This window comes from Salvelinus sp. IW2-2015, linkage group LG30 (genome assembly GCF_002910315.2).
Source record: "Salvelinus sp. IW2-2015 linkage group LG30, ASM291031v2, whole genome shotgun sequence".
NCBI lineage: Eukaryota > Metazoa > Chordata > Actinopteri > Salmoniformes > Salmonidae > Salvelinus > Salvelinus sp. IW2-2015.
In genome coordinates this window covers 23017506-23043269 of record NC_036869.1, presented here as the reverse complement: position 1 = coordinate 23043269, position 25764 = coordinate 23017506, and the positions used below count along the sequence as shown (strand labels likewise).

General features: G+C 42.4%; 3 protein-coding genes across 6 annotated transcripts; 2 read left to right on the top strand and 1 right to left on the bottom strand.

Moving 5' to 3' along the window:
• Positions 1–2466: 2466 nt before the first annotated feature.
• Positions 2467–4232, top strand: LOC111954742 (transmembrane protein 42). Its single transcript, XM_023974644.2, has 3 exons — positions 2467–2742; positions 3385–3531; positions 3741–4232. Exons 1-3 carry the CDS (start codon positions 2566–2568, stop codon positions 3870–3872), a joined length of 456 nt encoding a protein of 151 aa, XP_023830412.1. The 5' UTR covers positions 2467–2565; the 3' UTR covers positions 3873–4232.
• Positions 4233–6641: 2409 nt separating this feature from the next.
• Positions 6642–17338, bottom strand: LOC111954964 (palmitoyltransferase ZDHHC3). Of its 4 annotated transcripts, none has more exons than XM_070436230.1 (7): positions 17270–17338; positions 12456–12790; positions 11953–12077; positions 10989–11085; positions 10606–10687; positions 10049–10179; positions 6642–9719 (listed from the first exon to the last, which is right to left on the bottom strand). In XM_070436230.1, the coding sequence occupies exons 1-7, from the start codon at positions 17298–17300 to the stop codon at positions 9561–9563; spliced, it is 960 nt and encodes a 319-aa protein (XP_070292331.1). In that variant the 5' UTR covers positions 17301–17338; the 3' UTR covers positions 6642–9560. The 4 variants fall into 4 exon arrangements, with proteins under 4 accessions (XP_070292331.1, XP_023830712.1, XP_023830714.1 ...); XM_023974944.3 differs by lacking the exon at positions 17270–17338 and adding an exon at positions 17113–17207; XM_023974946.2 differs by lacking the exon at positions 17270–17338 and adding an exon at positions 16536–17060 and having other exon boundaries at positions 12456–12793.
• A 6872-nt stretch (positions 17339–24210) lies between these two features.
• On the top strand, positions 24211–25695 carry LOC111955320 (tetranectin). Its single transcript, XM_023975522.2, has 3 exons — positions 24211–24461; positions 24790–24888; positions 25007–25695. Exons 1-3 carry the CDS (start codon positions 24365–24367, stop codon positions 25402–25404), a joined length of 594 nt encoding a protein of 197 aa, XP_023831290.1. The 5' UTR covers positions 24211–24364; the 3' UTR covers positions 25405–25695.
• The last annotated feature ends 69 nt before the right edge of the window (positions 25696–25764 follow it).

The window sequence follows — 25764 nt, the reverse complement described above, 5'->3', positions numbered from 1 at the left end:
TTTTTAGGTAATGAACCTCTATGATCCATGTCATCAGTATGCTGAAGGGGACATTTATTCTGAGGGCCCCACTGTCTGGATCAGGATTGGGCTGTGTGAGTGAGTGAGTGTGTGTGTGCATGCAATATAGGCTACTGGGCTGATTTACTGAGAGTAGCCCTGCCTTGCCCCACTCAAAGACATTACATTAGCATTGATCCTCCACTCCACCCAACATTAAAATCGAGTAGATTAAGAAAGTAGTAGGCTGTAAGGCTAACCTGCCTATTGCCTAATGCAGGGGTAGGCAATTCCAGTCCTCGAGGGCAGTGGCGGTTCTAGCTTGTATGGCTCCCTGGGCGAACCCCACCTTGTACAAAGTTACAGGTGAACGATTTGATAGATTCCCCTGCTCCCACAACCTCGGGCTTCCAGTGGGGAGACCTGAGGTCAACCTACCCCCGCTCCCCTCCCCATCTCGTACTTCTCAGTGGGAGATCTTTCCAGGCAGTGACCTGCCTAGCTCACAAACTAGAATCAGGGCGCCSACTCCGACAAGGTTAATTGAGCCACAGTCCCACACGGGGACATGATATCATTGACGCGACGTGCAAATGCGCGATAGAAAACCGATCGCGCAAATGTCACCATTCCAATTTTTTTTTGTGCCCGCCCCGTGCCGCCCCCGGCAAGATGCCGCCCTGGGTGGCTGCCCATGTCACCTATACCTAAATCCGCCACTGCTCGACGGCCTGATTGGTGTCACAGTTTTGCCCCAGACCCAGCTAACACACCTGACTCCAATAATCACCTTATCATGATCTTCAGTTTAGAATGCAATTTGATTAATCAGCTGTGTTTGCTAGGGATGGAGAAAAAGTGTGACTCCAGGCCCTGGAGGACTGGAGTCGCCCACCCCTGGCCTAATGTATGATTATTTTTGTGACTAAAATAGAATGTCTGGCTTTTAATTTAATTTAATATTCTGAATATTAATCATACTAATTAAAGGTATATTAAACGCCTCGGATGCTCAGCGTTCAACAACATAGTGCCTTTAAAGCTCATCAATAAGCTAAGGACCCTGGGACTAAACACCTCCCTCTGCAACTGGATCCTGGACTTTCTGACGGGCCGCCCCCAGGTGGTAAGGGTAGGTAACAACACATCCGCCACGCTGATCCTCAACACAGGGGCCCTTCAAGGGTGCGTGCTCAGTCCCCTCCTGTACTCCCTGTTCACTCGTGACTGCACGGCCAGGGACGACTCCAACACCATCATTAAGTTTGCCGATGATCACCGACAACGAAGAGACAGTCTATAGGGAGGAGGTCAGAGACCTGGCCGTGTGGTGCCAGGACAACAACCTCTCCCTCAACGTGATCAAGACAAAGGAGATGATTGTAGACTACAGGAATAAGAGGACCGGGCACGTCCCCATTCTCATCGACGGGGCTGTAGTGGAGCAGGTTGAGAGCTTCAAGTTCCTTGGTGTCCACATCACCAACAAACGAACATAGTCCAAGCACACCAAGACAGTCGTAAAGAGGGCACGACAAAACCTATTCCCCCTCAGGAGACTGAAAAGATTTGGCATGGGTCCTCAGATCCTCAAAATGTTCTACAGCTGCACCATCGAGAGCATCCTGACTGGTTGCATCACTGCCTGGTATGGCAACTGCTCAGCCTCCGACCGCAAGGCCATACAGAGGGTAGTGCGAATGGCCCAGTACATCACTGGGGCCAAGCTTCCAGCCATCCAGGACCTCTATACCAGGCGGTGTAGAAGGACGGCCTTAAAAATTGTCAAAGACTCCAGCCACCCTAGTTATAGACTGTTCTCCCTGCTACCGCACGGCAAGCAGTACCGGAGTGCCAAGTCTAGGTCCAAGAGGCTTCTAAACAGCTCTAAGCCATAAGACTCCTGAACATCTAAACAAATGGCTACCCAGACTATTTGCATTGCCCCCCCACACCCCCCACCCTTTTATCCCGCTGCTACTCTGTTGTTATCATCTTTGCATAGTCACTAATAACTCTACCTACATGTACATATTACCCACCGCTACCCCCCTGTATATAGTCTCGCTATTGCTATTTTACTGCTCCTCTTTAATTATTTGTCACTTTTATTTCTTATTCTTATCCATATTTTTTTTAACTGCATTGTTGGTTAGGGGCACTAAGTAAGCATTTCACTGTAAGGTCTACACTTGTTGTATTCGGCGCAAGTGACTAATACAATTTGATTTATATTATGATTAATTGGGTCTTGCATTTGAGGGACGAGAAGTCACTCACAGACCTAAAGATTCCTGAAAGAAATAGATTCTTATCCAATATCAACAGAATTCCTAAACACGTGATGCCGCTGAATAAACTACTCATCCCACAATGCTACACAGCTGTGGAGTTATTTTGTCCAACCACGTCGTGCACCTACCCGCTGACAAAGTATTTTGATTGGTGTGGCTGCCTCGGGACGGTTGTTGGTAGGAAGTAGCCTACAGATTCTGCCCGCACTCTCAGCTCAATACCGCTGTAGGAATGTGATGGATTAGAAAAATATGTGCCTCGGTTGTCAATATGTTCCCCGGCGTTTTCTATGCGCTTCTGGCGGGGTTTCTCGGGGCTGTCGCATCTTCATCTGCAAAGCTGTCACTTGGAGCCGATTACCTAAAAGGTGTATGTGAAACGGGGCTACGAACATGGGGAGAGCAGCGGAAATTTAGACAACCTGACGAAACCACCGCTTGTGACTGGGTGAGGAATCGCCGCCGTTTAAGTGCCTGAATTATTAACGCGATGGGATTTGGGTGGCTTTGAATAATGTAGATGTCAATTTGTTAGCAAAGCAATTCGTCCGCGAGAAGGGAAGTTTGGGTTTTCCAGTGATGAGTTTAGGGGTCCAGATTCCAGCTCTTGCGCTCAGCATCAGCATCTCTCTCTGCTGGACAGGCGCATGCTGTCTGTCAAGCTCGTGTCGTACACGCGTGATTGAACGAGATACCTAGTGCAGTATTACATCATATATGTTTGTGTTAAACGAAGATATTTTCATATGTGTAGTCTATCATTTTATTTATTGCGGCCGAATGCGAGTCTGGTTTAACACATGGGCAATTTTCCATTCAATGTCAATATCGTATTGTTAATTGGGCTGCTTAAAATGACCTTCATGACGTTGGGTACGTGGTGACATGATTTTAAGGTTGATTTATTAGCCATATTATTTATTTGTATAGTCGTTAGGTAAATGCATGTAAAAAAATATATATATATATCTATCAAGAAAAATAACTAAAATAGGCCTCAAATCCATGGAATGCAGCTCAACTATTTGATGTGACTCCAGTCCAAAACAACGTTGTTTTCATTCATGTTGTTTGTGTGTGTTTGCTTCAGCTCCACATCCCACTGAGGCTGCTTTGTGGGGGGCTGCTCTTCACCTGTAATGCTGTGATGTGGACGTTCCTCGCCAAGGCGCTCCGGTACTCTTCCTCCTCCACCCGAACCACTGTGACCACTACCGCTTCCAACTTCGTATCTTCCGTAAGTACATGTTTCCCTGTGGAAAAGACACTTCAAATTACTTGTAAATAATGTATAGGCCTAATAGCCTACAAGTGTATGGTTTGAATTAATAAACGTAACACAGATTTTCCTTTTTAAAGGTTGTCAACAATACAGAGAAGTGTAATGTATGAGAAGTAAGTGTAATGTATGGTGCACTAAATTGAAATACCTGTATTGTGCCACAGGCCTTTTTGGGGCAGCTTATCTTCGGGGAGACCCAGATTGCGTTGTGGTGGGTGGGAATCTCCCTCACGTTCTCTGGCCTCCTGGTGCTTCAGAGGGCGGCCCCCAACGACCGAGCCAGGAAGGACGAATGACAACCTGTCGGAAGGCACAACTCATTAAGTGATATAGAACGAAACCAGTAATGCAACCTATAGCCTACTATCTGTGACAAACCATAGCATTTCTCGGGTGAATGGCAGTCATGGCAACTTTGGAAGGTAAAGCACTGTCAAAACATACCATGTATGGAACATACAGGGATTTATGGTTTGAAACACTTTGACATCCTGCTTGCCATCGATTCTTCACCATGCTTACACTCGGCTTCAGATCACATAAAAGCTTTATTTTGCTCACCTATCCTAACATGACACGCACTGTAGACTTCCACACCAACATTGCGTCATTGCGTGTTCAAGGTGACGTGTGAACCGAAGTGATAAGTCTCACAAATGCTGCTACTGCTAGATATGCGCAAATACAGCAAACGCATAGATATTCTCATAGCTTATTACAGTGTTCATACATGATGTGGCTCAGAGAATACACGTCACGGCCTTGATAGGAACTTCTGTTGTATCATGTTTGTAGCCGAATATATTGAGTGCTTGACACTCACACGTTTTGTGGATTCTGAGGAGGTTTGGCCTTGCCTGCCTTTTATAGCAAATGTCTAAAAGAAAGTTCCTAACTAGGTCTAAACCCTAATAAATCAAACCAAAGTACACAAATATGTTGATCCTGCCTGGTATCCACTGTAACCACAGCAAGGCTCTGTCAATGCAATGTGAAGTCAATCTGCTAAGTGGCCCAAAAAATCCTAGTGACCTTCTCAGCTGCCTGTAAAGTGATACGGTTTAGTTCACTCCAAAATCAAAATATGTAAGACATTTTCAAACCTCAAGTGGTCTAATGTCAAGATGAGACAAACTCCAATGATTGGAAAGGATAGGCACTGTCTAACTTAATACTTTTTAGAGGGTGCCTGTCTTTACAATTCATTTGGATTTGAGGCACAGAGCTGGATCTACACAGTAGACGGCCTGGACTTCTTGACATTAGCCCACGTCGGACCTCAACTTACATTTTGGAGTGAACTATCGCTTATTCCCTTTGGCAGAAGAGATTAATTTGACTTAATTCTGACTTAATAGGGTGTCCAAACAACAGTTACTCCAATGTCTGGCCTTTTAATTGAGTGCCACCAGCTTTTGCTTTTCAGCTGTAGACCTGTGTCATGTACAATGTCCATCCTAGTTTTCCATTGCAATTAAAACCAGTGTGAGGTTATCCTCGGGGTAAGGGAACTATCCCGTAGCACAGTCCCTCCCTCTGCATCTTCCAAGACTTCCAAAAGGTCAAATGTTGTTGTGGGGTTTCGAACCAAACTACAGAAAGTGGTGTTCTATTACAGGCATGTTTGTACTCCCAACAGTGTACTTCCCTGATATTCCTTAACACTGTGATGTGCTATTGTGGAAATGGGTTTTGTGCGTAATACCGACAACAAACGTTACTGTAGACAGGAGTATGACTTTACAACTTTCCTATACGATCAAACTTTGCCGGTTTTTTTTTTTTATACACATCATATGCATGCAACAACTAATAGTAGCTACCTGTATTCTGACTGTATCTATTAGACGATGATGATATGTCTGTGTAAATGCAGAAGAACGCACACTATGGAATCGGTTCTCCGTCCAGTTGCAGTACATTACAGACTGCAGGTTTTGTATGTAATGTCATCTACTTCCCTGGCAATGTGACTATCTATGCTATTGAATCAGGACGGGAGACATTGGCGCCGACGTTTCTCCTGTGTTCTCCAGTCAGGCATAACTGGCGATAAACATTTACCTGTGAAGCCACTGTCACCGAGGGCAAGAGGAATCAAATGCATTAGAATAGTGGTTACATGAAACTTTTCTTTTGTCGCCAGCCCCTGAATGGGTCACATTTGTTTGAACGAGTATACTGTAGATATGGATATTATAAACTGTAGAGATTAGTTTGGGAGGTGCATATGACTGACCTGATAAACTCTGTGTTCCTGATTAGTGCAGCACGGGGGCCCTACAAGAGGAATCAAGAAAGGGAATGTATTATAAATAAAAATGTATTATTAAGAATCCTTGAAATGGTTACTTGGACAATCCACCTCCCCATCCTTTGAATATGTTGCTTGGCTCTTAGTAAGTTGTGTATGACAAGTGAGGATTTCTCAGAAAATGGCTGTTAGCCAATAGAATTAGATTGCACATACTGCTGCTGTGTCTGTGTGTGACAAACTGTCATCATTTCTTGGACAACAGATGCAGAGAGAAACAGGTGTTTGGGCAGACCTAAATCGCTTTTTATGAACCATATCTAGTCTAACAACCTATTTTAAACTAACATTTGTAAGTGTCAATATTTTCAATTTGATGGTGCACAATATTGAATAAACCTCATCTAGGAAAGTGAACTTTTATGTTGATAAATGATTCATTATTCTAAATGACTAATGAAATTAAACGACCATCAATGGAAAGAGATGCACATCCAGGCAGCATTTATCAGATTACAGTCCAGTAAACTTCTCAGATTCGCTCATAAATTGACTCCGACAAAGGCCAGTGTGCTATAAGCATACCAAGTAAGGCATACAATAAATTGAAACTGTACAGAGAAAATAGGCCTATGAACACATAAAGGTCATTCAGAATGCAACACTACACTCCCGATTCCACAGGTGCAGTATAGTGTCTACCTGGATACAGTCTTAAAGGGGATAGTTCACTCAAACTCTCACTTTATCTACTAAAATACATTGAGTGAACAATCCCTTTAAGACAAAATAATGTTGACAGACGGACGACCATTTTCGGGAAAAAAACAATACATTTATTGTAAATAATTTCCATATGAAAGTAACTTAAACTTTTGCATTCGGATAAACATTTCAAAGAGATGCACATTGTGAATAATCTATTTACAGCAAGTGTGTGTGTGTTTGTTTAAAAAGTGTATAAAGAGAGAGACATGAGAGAATACAAGTCCCTTTGTCAGAATAGGATAGATTTGACAACTTCCCAGCATATCCTGTATTAATGAGTAGGACTCGGTCTTAGCGCTTCTGATCCGATTGATAGTAATTAAAAAGGTAGACTGAGCTAAATGACATTGCCACAAGCAGCACCACAGATATTGTGATGAGTGAGATGCAAAACTTCACTCTCACACAGTATCTGTGCATGGGTTCGCAGCAGTATGGAGTTTAGCCTCGCTCTTCCAACGATCTTAGTTGTTGCACAAATTGACCCACTATGCGGTTTTACTTTGTGCATCTATGTCATATAGCTGAGTCTACCTTTAATGAAAGGGGCTAGGGTAACATGAGCTTTAAGCCAGCCTCTTCCTACGGAACCTCATATACCCTTATTACACCCGTCTCTCCTCAAAGAGACTCTGGCACAGACAGACATAAATCAGATTCAAGAACTTCCCACTCCAGTACACAGATCTACAAATAATTAATACATGCCTGTGAAGCATACGGATATTGTACATGATCAGCTGATAATTAGTTGGAAAGGTACACTGGAATGAGCTGCAAAAGCACATTTGAAATATAAAATAATCAGTCTTGTTGGCGAAGCATTCATTCTGATAAGATAGTCAACTTTAAATCACAGTATTTGATGAGATATGTGATAGTCACTACATAGAGATAATACGGGTTCATCGGTTAGAGCAGGAGATGGCAGTATTGAGATGTAGGTAGAGTGTACCACTTTAAAATTAAATAAATGTGCATCAAATCAGAAAGACACAGTAGTAGATTTGACTGAAGCATCTTAAACTTTAAAGTCACCCATTCGATTAAAAAAAACTGCTTAGAAAAGGCGACTTTCACAATACAAGTCACTAAAAGTAGCATTACATTCAATCTTAATTGATTCTTTATAATATAGCATAAAAATCTATAAATGTGGTCCATACACACTTCAAATGGCATCCATGCCGTGCCAATGCACTCTGTATTCTAAATGTAAAATTAGCAAACAATTTAGTTTGATGAATACATAACCATTGTGTTCATACAGTGTGGGTCGTAAAACCAGAGAATATGGCAGCAAAAATATTCCACATAAATTAAGCTGCTTCTCAAATGGCACTCTATTACCTACACAGTACACTACAGCACTATATTGTGCCCAAAAGTAGTGCACTATATAGGGAACAGAGTGCCATTTGGGACACAAGCCATAGTCGTTCTATTCATCACCAACAGCCCATATTCTTTCTACAGTAAGGCTCGTGCACATAATTGATTGTGTTCTAATTTTCTCACAGACAAAAAGGCATTTTCACTGAAGTATCTGCTTTGAATGAGGCTCGATTGTTTGCAATCGATGCCTAACTGCCCCGAGGCAATCTACTTCGACTGCTATGTATCTAGGAGACCGGTCTGTGTCTAAATTTGAATTAGCTAGCATTGTACACAATGGAGACTTTAAAAAAAAAAGTCTACTTCCAGGCAGTGTCTTTCAGGCTTCAATGCACATGTTCCACTGGCCTAAATTGCGTCACCAATGTTTGCTCCAAAAAGCTTAGCTGTGCCAGATTCATAAACAGAATGTCAAGCCGATAACCAGTTTTTTTGACATGACATTTACAAATTCCATTAAGTGAACACAGGGAATTACACTTAGGTGCATGCTTCTGTTAAAAAAAGTTTAAAATAATATGTACATTTCATTGACCAGTTTTCTAGTTATTGGGTGACCAATTGAAAAATCTCAGAGGGCATCGTGATCATTTTTCTATAGAAACAGTTGTCACATACACCAACCAGTAAGACATCATGCCACACAGTGGAACAACAGAACCATCCACTGCCACCAGCCGGTTCCACAGTTGGACTTTCAAGCCATTGTTGTTCCCAACCTCATCTTCATCCTGTCATGAATTTTGGAGGGGACTCGTCCTGCACATAGACGTGACAGGAAGCAAATACCCTATTCAACTTAAACTTAAGGTTACAGAGTTACAAAAATCTCTTTACCCAATTGCAATTGTCTTATAAGGCAAAGAATCTGCAGCTTGCAGGAAAAGATTTGGCTGTTCTAAACCGCAAAGCCTTGTGGGCCGTTAGTACAGTGTGGCACTGGCACCAAAGCTATAGCTTACACCATTTAGGCTACATTACGGAAAGGCAGAGGTACTGCAACATTGGAAGACAAAATCTGCCTTTCGGAACTGATTGGCTTTTCAGCGGACAGAAAACAATATGAATTCAGCTCATGCGTTTGCTTTGTTTAGACCTAGTCCTTAAACAGGAAATGACCAAATACAGGAAATACTTTGGGTTTAAGAGCATTTCCATTTCCGTTTCTATCCCAAAGGCAAAGCCCAGATTTTTAGCCAGCTCAGCTACAGGCTCTGGCCAGGTTACATCAGTAAGTGCTTTCTTCAATGGTAAACGTGAGAAAAGCAGAGAGGCATTATACAGTTCATAGTTTTGTAGGGCTTGGCAGTGATTATAAACAGAAGGGAAAATAGATTATACTTAATACAGATATCCAAATCAGCACCAGGCAACAAAAAAAAAAAGGGGCAGGTATTCAAAACAAGCAGATAAAGATTTTTAAAGAAAAATGACCAAAAACAGAAAAGAAGAAAAAGAGTGTCAGAAGAGTTCATGCTCAGTGAAGTCAGGCGGAGGGAAGACTATCGCCCGTCCGCACCCTGAAAGACAAGCTGGTAGCACGGTTGCTGGAGCATGGCTTCCCGTCTCAGACAACGTACTGGTAATAGTCTGCCTTCCCGTGGTCAGGTGTTGCAAAGGGACTTAGCCAGGCTATAGAGAACGGATGGCCAAACACCACCCTCATGTTCATCCACTTTGTCCTTTTAGCCCATCTTCTCTCCTCCTTTTTCAACTGCTCTATGCCCTGTAGATAAGATCCAACAACATGCAAAACATCAGCAGGGGCAATAACGATGTCTCAACATAATCCTGGCTACTTACATCTTTGGGACAGTTCTATTAAGACCCTCAATAAAGCTACGAGCAATATGAATCTAAGCACTAAGCAGCAGGGTTGGGGTCAATTCCATCTAAATTCAGGAAGTAAACTGAAATTCTACTTCCAGTTTACTTCCTGAATTGAAATTGACCCCAACCCTGCTAAACAGCGACAGGTAAGAAGGTAGAGAGGAGCATTGAGTGAGGGACTGAATGGGAGCAAAGGAATGCTGGTGGTGTGTTCAGTTCACGTACCGTCTCATCGGAACAGATGGAATGGACCTGGGTCCCAAACATCACTGAGGTAAAAATGAAAAAGAGGAGTCCCTCAAAGCAGAGGAGGATGAGGAGGATGACGGTCGCTGGAGGAGAGAATGTACTGCACTCTTGGGAGGGCCGAGGGAGGGAGGGAGGAGGAGAGAAGGGAGAGAAAGGTTTAAACTGGAGGGCACTGATGGTCTGGAAGCTGAGGACAGGTGGGCTGGATTCCCTCTCATCAGGTAAGTATTATCTTAGGACTCAGGGGGCAGGAAAGGTGAGCCAAAAGTTGAAATCTTGTATGTATCAGGTAAATTGACCAATTAAGTCATGCTCTAACAAAGTGAGCCAATCAAAGGATGTGAAAGGAGAACAATCTGGGTACTGGAGAGGAAGACAACATGACACTTGAAGAAATGGAAATAAATAGTTACAAAATGTAAACCACAACACCAAATCCATTAAACGTGTTTCTCTGTTGCAGACTTACCACGCAAAGTTAAAAACAGTATAGTGGATTTGGCTAATACATAGCGGAACAGCATGGTACTCACTTGTCCAGTCTGACTCAAAGCAGAAGATAAAATGAAAGGCAACCATGACCAGGGCATGGAGGGATATCAGTGCAATGTACATCTGAAGGGAGACAAAGAATATCGTAGTAACATTACATTACATTATTTAACCGTGCAGTACTCTTATTTTGAAAATGCAACTCTTATTTTGTCAAGATTTTAAATAATGTGATGCATTGGTGAATGTGAGGGAAAGCTTACAGGTTTGTAGGAGGAGATGGACAGTTGAATTAGTCAGCGTTAACTAAGGTGTGAATGCTTGGACACCAGCAACATCTCATGTGAGTGAATGACGGCGTGTAGTGAATGTGTGTTCGAGTAAATCGCAGCGTGTCGGGAGTCGCTCGAGGCTACACACTCACTGTGAAAAGCACAAAGAATTTCTGGTTCTTCTCTCCTACGCAGTTGTTTACCCATGGGCAATGGTGGTCCATCTTCTTGATACAGCGTTTACACACACTACGAGGAGCACGCACACGAGGAGATGACATGAAAGCAGGGTATAGCCACATACAGAAGAGGCCTGGAAATATGGTCCAAACCGTGACCTACACACGCTGCTCCTTCTGGGTGTATGAAGACCAGCCAGAATGCATAGTTAATTATCCGTCAACTCAAAAACACACACCAACGCAGCAGAGAGAGAGAGAGAGGGGAGAGACACACCACTCCTAGTTGCACGGTACACACTGTCTCCATCCCAAATGGCACTCTATTCCCTATGTAGTGCTCTACTGTTGACCAGAGCCCTGGCCAAAAGAGGTGCACTATATAGGGAATAGGGTTCCATTTGGGACAAACACCATGTTGACATTGATGGAGGCGAGAGATGGGAATGAGCTGCTGAGCTGGACTGTACTCTCCATCACACAGGGGAGTCAGAGGACGAATATTATCTGAGGGTAGCAGACTGACATCTCAACTAGGCCCTGAGACATCATCAATCAGTCATCTGCCCTATGGAGCTGCAAAGGCTGCAATATGCTTAAATAGAGGTGCTCTGATAACATGGCATTCTCCGAAGGTGGAACAAGTGTATAGTATACATATCATGATTCCATCCAGTATGTCACATCAATTGACATTATTTTGATCAAATATAAATACCAAGTGTTGCTCCTTTTTCCTAATTCAACTTTGTTTTTAGCCATTTGTCGTCCCTTGAAACTAGGTTCAAAGCACTTCAAAGTCCGGGGAACTCCTTCTTAGCCATCTAGTAAGTACCAGTGGGTATAAGTAATGCAGCAGGGCTGAGGCTGAACAACATTGGCGGGAAAGAACATTTGAAGAAAACAAGTGGAATGGGACAGGGCTCCTGTACAGAACCTGCAGTGGTGAGCTCTGTCGGGCTTGATACTGCAGCACTTGGGACATTTGTAGACCACCTGACCAGGCTTGAGCTGCAGGCTCTCGATAAACTCCTTGGTCGCGTTCCCTTTAGGCACCGCACCCTGGGAGAGAGGCACGGGTTAGGACAGGGGCATTCAATCATATCTGAAAGCAATACACAGTTTTTCTTGGGAAGACAACTTATTTCAAGATTGAAAGCTCTACATTTGACATTTTCGCCTGAGAGTCCACTCACTAGGTGAGTCTCAATAATATCTCCTTTCTCCTGAAGTGTGCACTCGTTCACTACTGCCCACAAATCTAAAAGCATTGGATTGGTGGAGGCATGGGCTAGTGGGAATGTCCACCATATGTTTTTAATTCCAGTAATTTCCTTTTAAATCAGTGAAGGGACGTGAACAAGTGCACACTTTGGGGGAAGGAGAGACAATTGGAACAAAGCTACAGAATCACTGGCAGACAGAGACAGCCAGACTAACCGGGTCTGTGCACATGGCCCGGGTGTGTGAGGCCAGGGCGAGGAAGGCGAGGGTACTGAACAGAGCCCCGTTGATTAGACTATAGAGCAGGTTCTTGGCGGGCAGCAGCACGACGAAGAGCACCACGAACTCGGCGTAGAACACCAGGCACCAGGTGATGACGCCGCATACGATGCCGCAGCAGTCGCGGATGAACCACATGGTGTCGGAGTGGGGGAGGGTTGGGGGAGGGGCGCAGTGCTCGGGCTGCAGGTAGCCGGCTTGCCTCTCGATGTCCCTGCAACGGTTTGCCGGGCTCTTCTTCATTCTAGAGCGGCCGCAGCTCTCGCCGCATGCTGCTGGGAGAGAAGGGTTTGGACGGTTAGGGGTAGGCTACAGATACAGGTGTGTCAATGAAGTGATGTCTGATGTGCCAATGTTGCATTGCATTTCCTGTGTTGTTGGTATGAGCTGTCGTTGTAGTGTAAATATATAGAGGGGGGACGTGAGAAACTACAGGTGTATACGGAAGAGAGAAGAAAGTGAGGCGTCAATGTTTCACTGTCTGTGCAGACAGTATTGTTGTAATGTGGTCTCTTTTCTGTTATTTGTTTGAACGTGGTGTTGTAGACTGTAAAAAAAATGAAAAGGCTATAGACACCTAGATAATGTGTGGGCTTTTAATCTAAACTCATCTGAACTGTGGCGACGTATCAACTTTGACATGCAAATCAATCGTCTGTGCAAACAGACAATAACGGACAAAGGGAGTGAGAGAAGAGACGGCGGGGGAGAGTTTAGGAAGTTCCTGTTGGTCTGTTGAAGTATTCTAAAGTCTTTGAATTCAATTACCCTGGTCAAAATGTCCCTGCGGTCAGTTTTGGCCCACATTCACTAGAAACAGGAAGTCAGGGTAATAAAAATGGCCTATATCTCCAAAAATATTAAGAAACAGCATTACAAGTTAAAAACAGCTGACTATTCCAAAAATAAACACACTCCCTTTCAAATGTATTTATCAATCAAATGTGTTTTATAAAGCTCTTTTTGTACATCAGCATTTGTCACAAAGTGCTCATACAGGTACCAGCATAAAACCCCAAAGTGCAAGCAATSCAGATGTAGAAGCACAGTGGCTAGGGAAAACTCCCCCCTCTGAAATCTGGCCAATAAGAGGTCAGAATTTCATCCATCCACGTGGCCAATTCACTGGTATTTTCTATGTAATCTCACTTTTATGATTAGCCATACTAGCTTAATTGAGTTTTAGCCAAATCGGCTTACGGSGAACCCTGATGCAACTGACATATTCCTGCCAAAACCGTTTTTATATCATGTTTGTAAAAGCACACTATTCGGGCATCCCTAACAGCAGCACTGATATAGGCCAGTGAGTGTGTAGCCCCAGTGACAATCGGCCTGTGCTAAACACATTACCACACACAAATGCACTAAGACTACACCGTGCCCTCCCTCATCCCCTTGGCTGTCTCCCACATACACTACAGTATAGCACCCTGGTTAGTGCCTAGCCCCAGACTCTGGACAGTCTGCCTACACACACAAAAGGCTTTAGTGCTCTCCTGATGGTTAGTGGGTGGGAAGTCTGACCATGGACGTCACTTTCCTCACTCAGCACCAGGCATTACGATCTGCTGCTGTTAGCCTGGATGTGTTAGCATATCACTAACGGCATCTAGCTAATTCACCAGGTCAGTGTGTCACTCTCTCCCTCTCACACACCACTACAACACTCCCATCACGCAAGTCGTGCGTAACTAATAGCCAGAATGCAAGGATCCCTCTATGGATTTGATAAGCACAGCTGTGGAATGTTCCGTGTTAGCCTAGTTCATCATGAAAGCATATCATTCGTTTTGTCAAACTGACAACAATTGAAAGGCCTTTGATGTGATCCATAACATGGATTATTCAGTTTGAGGCATTTCAGGTTAAAAAAAAACTTGCTTTCCAGAATGCTAATATCTTGTAGGGGGTCGTTCCAAGCCATGACACCCACCATCTCAGATTGACCTGAAATCGTTTCTGTAGTTAGAAACAGATAAGATTAGCATTCCTGCAAATTATTTTGTTGAAATATAATTTGATCTCTGAGAATTTAAGATAATTGATTGCACCCAAATTGGCCATTTAAATGTATAGGATTCATATAATATTCAATACATATAATACCCATCATCAATTTGGACCAAATGTTTTTCGAACAATGAGTAAAACATRAGGAATCCCAAGAATTTGTCAAAAACCACCCACCAGCCCTGAATGCTGATTGGCTGACAGCCGTGGTATATCAGACCGTATACCATGTGTATGACAAAACATTTATTTTTACTGCTCWAATTACTTTGGTAAGCAGTTTATATTAGCAATGAGGCACCTCAGGGTTTGTGGWATATACTGTGTTGTGTCGTGCCTAAGAACAGCCCTTAGCCGTGGTATAGTGGCCATACACCACACCTCCTCGGGAATATTGTATCAGAACAACCCGTAGGTGAATCAATGTTGAGAGATGACTGAGCGTGTCGCTCCCATAGAGTGAACAAAACTAACAGTATCTATTGTACTACATCATAACTACTGTTCCATTGAAACCCAATAAGTCAGGAACCTCACAGAAACGTGGTACTATAAACATCTCTTGCTGCTGCATAAATCCAGTGACAATCTGTTACCAAGGACGTTGCTACATAATGAATTCACTATAGCTGCTTCGGGATTTGTACTTTCAAGAAAAACACTTAGGCAAGCATCGATTAGCTATTATCTGCTAAATCAATGCTCTTTTGTGGTTGACTAGAAGTGGGAGTGTATAAACGCCACCACCGAACGACACGAGGCTGTTATCCTGAATGAACTGATTGACTACAGTATCGTCTTTGTCTTACAGCAGGAACTCCGTTCACAAAACTGCCATTCTATTTTGCCGTTCAAGACAGCAATAGTTGACAACAGTCACACATTTAGCCTAAGTCTCAGAATTCAACTGAGACTCCAGTATTAATAAACGTAATGTCTAATAGATATGACACTAACAACTTCAATGGACCAATGAACCATTATGGAAGATTGGATTGTGAGCACTATACTGTATGAGCGCTATACAGCTGAATGAGGCATCAGTTTAATAAATGATTTGTGGGAATGCAGGACGCTCTGCTGCTTGGATGCCTCCAACAGTAATTAATAAAACCAAGGAATGATGGCAGACACAGAGGAAGAGAGCACAGGAGAACGGGAGTGAAAGATGGGAGTGGAGGAGGGATGTGGCTCAGTAGGATGAAATAGAAGTTAATTAACAGGCTGATGTGATTTACATTTATAACCTYTGCTGGCAGCCCCTGGCTTACATAAGCATGTCTAGGGTCTTATCTAATAGTCTAGATTTAATGTAGTAAGCCTTTGCTGTGTTGATCACAATGGTCAGTCTTGTCCTTAGTTTAATTGTTAAAATGTTGTATTTCGATTAACAATAAACAGAAAATGGTTGTATCAAGAACCTTGTATAAAGTTTTCAGTATGGAATTCCCATAGCAGATAAGTACTCTGGCGCACTAGAAATCCTAAAGATTTCCTGCAGCTGTAGATGCAATCCTAGGCAAAAGGCCGKCAGATGGCGACATTGATCTGGTTTTGACGGTATTGCAACCATATCTATTCATTTGGAGATTGTCCTAACAAAAAATTCCACTGGCAGTAATAGTAAAATGACCAAAATGGAATAAAAATTGTAAATTGACCTGTCAAGTCACAATCACCGTTATTGARCTAGAATTGCAAAGTAACATGGTTCATTAGCTGGCTATACTAATGAAAATCATATCGATTCKGTCAGATTCAGAATCTAATGCTAGCTAGCTAGGTAGTAGGCAGACACTAGGTTACTATTCTGTAGTGTATGTGGGAGACAGCCAGGGGATTGGGGGGGGGGGCACTGTGTAGTCTAGTGCATTTGTGTCTAGGTAGGTCCAAGGATTAGCGTTGTTTCACAGATTTGGTGGCTTGATTTAGCTAGTAATAAGCTTGCTGATTTAGTTAGCTAGCTAGGTAACGTTAGAAACAACCATGATGATTTCAACTCACCCCTTTCGTGGTCGAGGAAAGAATTTTCAGAGAATAATCTTCTTTTTGATTGTATGGCACGCTAACGTTAGCTAGGGTACACCATTCACAACAGCAAGTCGTAGTTGATTGTAGATAGTTAGCTAACTAGTTATCCTTGCTAGCGTRGGGTTAGTTAGCAGTACACCCCCTCTATGTGTCTCACGAATCACGATTCACACTTAACGTGTCGAGTCCATCGTTAAACCACTTGGTTTCGATGTTCCGGTTATTCATATGGAAATTCCCATACGTGCAGACCTCCTGGTTGGGTGGGTGCCCGTTTCCCTCATTACTTAATCTAGAAAGCTCTTTGGCAAGCAAGGAAACAACAGGAAGTGCCCTGCCTGCCTTCCATGCACAAGATTTATGTGAGCTCCAAGGTTCTCTGGCGTTCCAAACACCTGAGGTTGCCCCTTAGTTAACAGTATCTTTGTTGCCTCTGCAAGCAGATCTAGGAACATATTTCCCTACCAATCTACTAAAAACTGACCTAGGATATCAGCGTAACTAATAGTTTAAAGACCGACAGATGGCGATATGAGTCGTTTCATCTTACCGTCCAAAGCAAAGGCATGCAGCTGTCTATATAGTACATACATATTGACCAGTTCGTACATCAAACATTCTCCAATCCGGCTGCAAATGCATTGATTTCCTCCTTAACTCGATTTAATTGCGAGAAGGAATGTAAAAAACGTGGAAAATATACATACTTTCTTTATKAAATACTTTTTTCACCACCATGCTAGYGGCTAATGCTACTTCCTGATGATCTGCCCTGTATTCAGCCAGGGGTAAACAACAGACTACTGCAACCTGATTGGCTGAATGCAATACACAACATCTAGGGGTGTATTCATTAACGTTTACTGTTTAAGAACCAAACGGAAGCAGATGAAACGTGGAGGGACCTACCTGAATTTGTCCAATAGAAACTCTCATTTGCGTTTTCTATTTGGAGTAAACCAGAATCAGCTTAATGATTAGACACCAGGACTAGCATTCCTAGGCATTAGGCGCTCTAGCATGGTTGTGGAAAGGGGTGTTTYATAAAGAAAGTACACATATTATCCCCGCCTTCTCGCCATTAAATCRAGTTGAGGAAGAAATGTTTTATGTATGAACCAGTCCATGGGGGATAGGAGTGTATAGCTGGCTGCGTGTATTCCATTTGGACGGTAAGATGAAACTACTCAATATCGCCATCTGCCGGTCTTTGGGCTATGTAGCTAAATCAATTTAAACTCCCACTGCACGATAAAGTAGTCCTAGYAGATCTATTTTCCTCACCTTTGAGAAATAGCTATTGCTATTTTGTTCATAAAAATATGTCCAAATTAAACATAGCAGTAGTCGAAGAAAAATCTACMAAAAAAAATGTCTGAGTTTGAATGCGTAAGAAGCTCATTTACATGTTATCTGAAAGGCTATAAAGTACCAATTCAAACGGTCCAAAAATACATACAAAAATKTGTGCAGTAGAATCGAATGGTAGAACTGTGTTGATTTCTACACTGATCCAGGAACAATCTAAATAGGTTCAGGCACTGAGGTATAATAAGAAGCAGATAAATGTATATATATTATCTATGCCTTTTTGCCGCTCTTTGATGACGTGAGACAGCTGAAAAAGTGTTGACGCATCAAGGATACTGTACAAGTCAGTGAGGCCGAAAAGGTGTGTATTATGCATGGTTTATCGGTAGGTTTCATTCTGAAAGATATTGCTACATGCTCATGTTTAGTTTATTTTTTTGCGGGAAATAATTGTCCCAGATGAGGTCTACCTGGAGTTTTTGTTGATTGGTGAGTGCATTGTTGCTTCTGGTCGAGTACAGTATAATTCTAATATGAGGGACTCTGGACGTAGTGTTGTAACGAGTCATCTATGATGAGTCGCCCTCTTGCTGTCCCTAACCTAGCTCTGCCAATGCCACAACAGAGTTTTGGGGTGGTGATGAACTGGGCATGGAGTTGAGCAACACCCTGTCCAAATTGTTCAACAACAGATGCAGTGTGGACCTGAAATGCCTTTGCATCTTCCCTGGGGAACACTGCTGAGCGCTCTATGTGGTCGTGCTGGTGAGTGACTGACACCGAAACGGGGCCTCAAAGTAGAGGTCTTCACAGGTCCAAAAAGTTGGACCAATTCAGAAATGGAACCGTGGCTTTTCCACCTGACCGATATATATATATATATTATAATTTTTTGTGGTAAAGTTCCAAATGGACCCGAGAACAGTAAGACCCGTGGGAAAATAGACCCAAACATACCCTTGTCAGTTCAGATCCGAGAGACCCGTTCAGATCTGAGAGAGAAAGAAATCTCAGACGGGTTGCTGCCAGCGCCATTAATAAACGAGCGATATTGGCAAAATGATCCACAGTTACATGACCTTTAAACTGCCTAGAACRAATTACAAAAAAACGTTGTGTTTCGATGTGTAGCATATTAAAAACTTTATAGCCTATTGTTTTATTGTTTTTTACTTTCCTAAAACAATAATTGTCCAYCTCAGATGTTAGAGATTTGAGCGCTAAATGCGTTAGGGCATTGTATGCATGCACATAGGCCTATAGGCCTAGACGTCTACTGTATGATATTTATATTTTAAAAAGGGATATAAAGGAAGAGAAGCCTAGGCCTAGAGGCAGATGGAAAGGTAGAGATATGCAGGCGCTATGTTCCCGACATGCATTCGTTATCCTTGTCACAGATAGGCTACTACTGCTATACAGATGTAGGCGTACAGAAGGAGGCAAATTCGTTTTTTTATTTTTTATAAAGATAAGCATTGTATTGTTAGATTAAAGGAGCAACTCTGGTAGGCCTAAAACATTCTTCCTCACCTCAAGGCTCAACCTGAGTCAGTTGGCGCTCTGGTGCACTATACCACACCAAACCTTCATAAAAGTTTCTTAACTTTATTAGGTTAATATCAATAGTAAGTCAAGTCATTGCTCAATGTTTATGGGTGAAATACAAACAGGTTATTATATTGCAGCATTAAATTACGTTTTGCGTCTTGCCCTCTGGTTTGACCTTTTCATGGTTTGAGTGCAAGTAGCCCTATAGAAGGCCTGCCGGTAATTATATTACACTATACACTATATATACAAAARTATGTGGACACCCCTTCAAATGAGTGGATTCAGCTATTTCAGCCACACATAAATACTTTGTTGAGACAAAATGTACTTGCTACGATTGTGAWATGTTTTTTTCTCACCTAGCTATCTCAAGATGAATGCACTGTTTGTAAGTCGCTCTGGATAAGAGCGTCTGCTATATTACTAAAATGTCAAATGTTTACACTAATGCACTCCTATTTCAACATCCTGAACACTTCATAATGATCAATGTTGCCTTGTTTGCCACACTGTCATTATATTAGACTGTTGCAATCTTCTATCTTTCTGTATGCTGCCACAGTATCTGCTCTGGTTTGACATTCCGATCGGCTAGGCATAGGTCACTCTTTTCCAGGTATAGGTCTTCACGGTCCAACAGACCTGAAATTCTGAGATCCCGGGATCCTTCTTAAATACAGACGTCTGTCTCAGGTCTTGGTGGGTCTGATATACACTCAACAAAAATATAAACTCGATATGTAAAGTGTTGGTCCCATGTTTCATGAGCTGAAATAAAAGATCCCCGAAATGTTCCATATACCCAAAAAGCTTATTTCTCTAAAATGTTGTGCACAAAGTTGTTTACATCTTGTTAGTGAGCATTTCTCCTTTGCTAAGATGATCCATCCACTTGACATGTGTGGCATATCAAGGAGCTGATTAAACAGCATTATCATTACACAGGTGCACTTTGTGCTGGGGACAATAAAAGGCCACTCTTAAATGTGCGGTTTTGTCACACAACACAATGCCACAGATGTCTCAAGTTTTGAGGGAACGTGCAATTGGCATGCTGGACTGCTAGAATGTCTACCAAGGTTGTTGCCAGATAATTCAATGTTAATTTCTCTACCATAAGCCACCTCCAACTTTGTTTCAGAGAATTTAGCAGTACGTCAAACCGGCCTCACAACTGCAGAGGGGTCTGCTGATGTCAACGTTGTAAACAGAGTCCCCAATGGTGGCGGTGGATTATGGTATGGGCAGGCATAAACTATGGACAAYGAACACAGTTGCATTTTATCAATGGCAATTTGAATGCACAGAGATACCGTGATGAGATCTTGAGGCCAATTGTCGTGCCATTCATCCGCCACCATCACCTCATGTTTCAGCATGATAATTCACAACCTCATATCGCAAGGTCTGTACACAATTCCTGGAAGCTAAAACTGTCCCAGTTCTTCCATGGCCTGCATACTCACCAGATATGTCACCCATTGAGCATGTTTGGGATGCTCTGGATCAACGTTTACGACAGCACGTTCCAGTTCCCGCCAATATCCAGCAACTTCGCACAGCCATCGAAGAGGAGTGGGACAACATTCCTCAGGCCACAATCAACAGCCTGATCAACTCTACGGGAAGGAGATGTGTCTTGCTGCACGAGGAAAACATTGGTCACACCAGATACTGATTGGTTTTCTGATCCATGCCCCTACCTTTTAATTTAAGGTATCAGTGGCCAACAGATGCATATCTGTATTCCCAGTCATGTGAAATCCATAGATTAGGGCCTAATGAATGTATTTCAATTGACTGATTTCCTTATATGAACTCTAACTCAGTAAAATCTTTGAAATTGTTGCATGTTGCATTTATATTTTTTTGTTCAAGGCCTCGGGCATGTGCAATTAAAATTGATTGGACCCATCCTCTGTTAATTTAATGTGTAAGGTGATGAGAACTGCGCGAGCTCGTTATCTATGTCAGCCAATTCCAACTAAATAAAACGAATAGCTGAAACTGGTTCCGGCTGCTTACCTCACGTACGCCTGCTGCTGAGGAGAGAGCGAGTGAAATGAACCTTGGCCTAGGCTACTGTTGATTGCGAAGATATAGGCCTTTTTCATTAAAGTAAAACGAAAGTTACAGGAGAACGAGTATAGTGAAAAGAAGCAGACAATGGGAGTGTCATCCGTGGGGACAAGTTTTAATATTGTAGTGGACAAAGATGAGAAGAACGTTGGCACGGCCAAATGGACTGTCTCGCTATTCAGCATTGATGCAATTTTCAAACGTTAAATTATTTATTTTCGTAATTAGTATAATTTGTTTTATCTTTATTATTATGATTCTATATCAGTTAGGGCTGACCCCAATTAGTCGACCGAGATTGTTAGTAACACACACACACACACACACATATATATATATATATATATATATATATATATGCGCCCATCTCAGGGAACTAATCCATTGCGCAGGCCTAGACTGAAAGCCAATTTATACTTGATCCAAAAATGTGGTAGGAGGGAGGCTCCATGTGGAGGGTTTGACGCAATTGCTGAGCCTCCAGAGGCATTCAGAGGCCATCCTGTATGAACACAAACTCAGTTATATGACAACACCTCTGCGCTGCTCTGTGAAGCGCAGGAAATATGAATGCTCTGACTTCTGCGGAGGCCACATCACCATAAATGCTGCATGGCCAATGCAGACGTTGGATTGACCGTGCGCGCAGATGCACTTCTCCAGTGCGCTCTCTCCCGCCAATTTGTGCTCTTTAATTGTTTCATAACTTCATTGTGTGAATTGTTTGCGTTTGATTGTTAGTGTATATCAATTCCCAATTACATATCACCAGTAGTACATTTGCCGTTAATTCCTAGAATGTCTCATCTACAATGTTTGTTACTTTGGTTAAGGTAATTTATTTGAAGGCATTCAGTATTATTATGCCAGTCTTCCGGTTCTCATTGTCGGAGTGSACACATTGTTTGCAGAGTGCACAACCTATGCTAACCTTATGAGAAACACGTTTTCGTTGATTTCATTCCTTTTATGAGTTTTGCCAATTTAGTCATTGTCTTTTATTTGTGGTGGACGCCACACTGTAGGAGAAGGTGGCCGTGTTCAGTGGCCATCCTGATCATCTCTGTCACACACAAGGGGACGGTCACCTGCGTCGGGAARGTGGGAGGAGGCAGCCTGGAYCCAGAGAGCATCTTTGAGATGACAGAGGTGAGATAGGACGCCTGCGCTCCTCTTCATATCATCTGTCATCTCTCACCACAACAAACGTATTAGCATTGAATGTTCAGCTGTATCAAAGTTGAACCTTATCAGCACATCACAAAGTTGTTAACACAATTATACCCTTTGGGGGAATTTTGTGCAGAGGAAATTCATGAAGTGTGTGTGAATGTACAGTTAATTTTGTTTATGTGAATGCAATGCAATGTATATTTATCCAGGTGCTGTATACCGGAGAACGCCACACACACACACACACACACACACACACACACACAGTCTTGTACAACTAACCTAGTGGGGACACACAATTCAGTCCCATCCAAAATCATTTTTTCCGTAACCCATAAACCTAACCAATACCCTTAAACCTAACCTTAACCTGAAAACGTAACCTTAACCTTAACCCTAAACCAAACCATAGCTGCTAACCCTCACCCTAAAACTAAGCCTAGCTCCTAACCCTAAACCTAATTCTAACCTTAACCCTAAACCCCCTAGAAATAGTATTCGACCTTGTAGGGACAATTTTTGTTCGTTTACTATTCTTGTGGGGACTTCTGGTCCCCACAAGTATAGTTACACACACACACACATTTTTATGCTCTGTTGTATATCTCTACAGACAGGGAAACGGGTAGGGAAAGCCCTCATGGAGCTTCTGCAGAAGGAGTGTCTGGGAAAGAAGAGACAGAAAGTAGGCTTTAAAAAAAAAAAAACATTTATGCAACAGTGTTAAATGTGTCTGTCTTCCCTACACTTCAAAGCAGGGAAATTTTGAATCACCTATAGAAATGACCTGTATGAGTATTTTGATAAAAGGTTAATGATGTTTACTTGAATGCTGAACTAAGGTGGAGGCGGCAGATGGCAAACATGTTTTTACCACTATTGAATGTACAAATAATGACCAAATTCAACAAATGTGTAACTTGAGCAGTGTGTTCTTGCCATTCAAATGGCTCAAATAAAAACTAAGCCTCTTACTTTTGTCTTCCCGATTGGTCAGGATTACAACGAATGTTCAGCATTTAGTGAAGTTAAAACCGAAGACTACTTATACTGTATACCTCTATAACTGAATATCTCTGAATATCTTTTTCTGTAATTGAGTAGATATTCTGATGGCGATAGTCACTGTGTCCTATTGTCCTTAACACGTGTCAGATTCATCAGAGGAGCATAAAGTGCACAACCAAAAGAGCAGATGTGAGACAGGACCATTTCCACTGCTTAAGAACTGTGGCCTGGAGCAAATGGTCTACTTTGCCAGAGAGGATACCGGTCCAAAGAAACACGTATGTATCCTACTTCACCATTTAAAAACCTGACCAAGATCCTGAGTTTAAAAAAATAAAAGCAAAGAAATGAATTTGCRTTGCAATAATACCAAAGACAACTGATTTAGTTGACCATAAAGTGAATAAGAGATGCCATTTGACTCATATTAGAACCACTACACCCTATTTTTCTTTTTCAAAGTACAGGGTGGGACCGCTGGGACGTGCAGAAATCAGATAAGGATGTCACAGTGCATGCGATGTCTGGGACTGAGAGAGTATCAGGTTCTGAGGTTGGACAGCTCCAGCTCCAGGCATCAGTTTTCAATTACACTGTGTTTTTCCCTTTTGTGGAGGAGAGAGGACATAAATTGCCAGGCTCCACATTGAAGCAGTCATTCAACAACAGATCTAACCATGGAGTTCAGAAGAACCTGTTTGGTTTTTGGAATACTCCTCTTGGTGAACTGCTCATTCCAGCAGGCTTTCCCTACGAAGAAAACGGTTAAAAAGGGTAGGTGGTGGGTGCCTCACACTCTATATAATGGTCAGAATGATATTTACGTCCAGTGTTGAAATTGTTTTTAAATCAATCATTTTGAATCTGAGAGAAATKAAATGTTTGTTACACACAGCTCTCATTGTTCGGGAAGATTAACTATTTTGAGTAAAATATGATTTTATTAGTCTCGCCAGAACATTGCCTGCAATACACATCAATAATTTCAAGCAACACATCTGGCATTGCCACCTCACTGGAGGAGTAGCCTATTGCTCAAACTTTGTGTCATCTTTGAGTCCATCCTGTTCCCCTCCCCCGTTTCTGTTCTGTCGTGCTCCAGATGAAGGCAAAGATGCAGCCATAGAGGAGCTGCAGAAGCAGATCGACGACATTGTTCAGGATCTAAATATTATGAAGGAGCAACAGGCTTTGCAGTCAGGTGAGATTCACACATACTGGTATTGTTCAGGACCCTTTGGACATAAATAACAGTATCGGTTTCTGTTTGAACACTTCTAAAGATGCTCTGACACTACAATTTTCACTTGGCTCCTCAGTTTGTTTGAAAGGGGTCAAGGTTCATGGCAAGTGTTTCCTGGCTGAGCCGCGGAAGAAAAGCTACCACACAGCCTTTGACGACTGCATTGCYCTGGGGGGTGTACTCGGTACTCCCTTGTCCAAGGACCAGAATGACCAGCTCAGCGACTACGTCTACCAGAGCATCGGCCCAGGCGAGCAGATCTGGCTGGGCATCAGCGACATGGTGACTGAGGGCAACTGGATGGATCAGGTTGGCAACAGCATCCTCTACAAGAACTGGGACTCTGGTTCCAGATCCCCAAAGACAGATCGTTCCCAGAACTGTGTCATCCTCTCAGAGGCCACTGGTGGGAAATGGTTAGACAAGAACTGTCGTGAGGAGAAGGCCTCTGTCTGCGAGTTCAACATAGTCTGAGGCACACCATTTGTTAGCTGCATTTCCCATGCTTGAATTATATTTCTTGTTCGCTACCTTGAATTCTTTTCTACAATGTACGCTTTGGTTTTAWATTCAACCCCTGAAAATGTATATTTTAAGTTACTGACACTTTTCTAGAGCTGATACCCAGACAAAAATGTTGGAGAATTCTTTGTAAAACAGTGAGGTGGTTAATCTGTTGCTTTCCTTTCTAATTTACAACAATTATTTCAGAGAGCTAGCCTTTGAATACTTGTTTTTAATCACAAGATGTCTAGCCTGAACACATATACATCTCAATAAAAGTTATGAAATTATAATAGGGGTTTGTCTAAGAAAATGTAAAGACAATGAAAA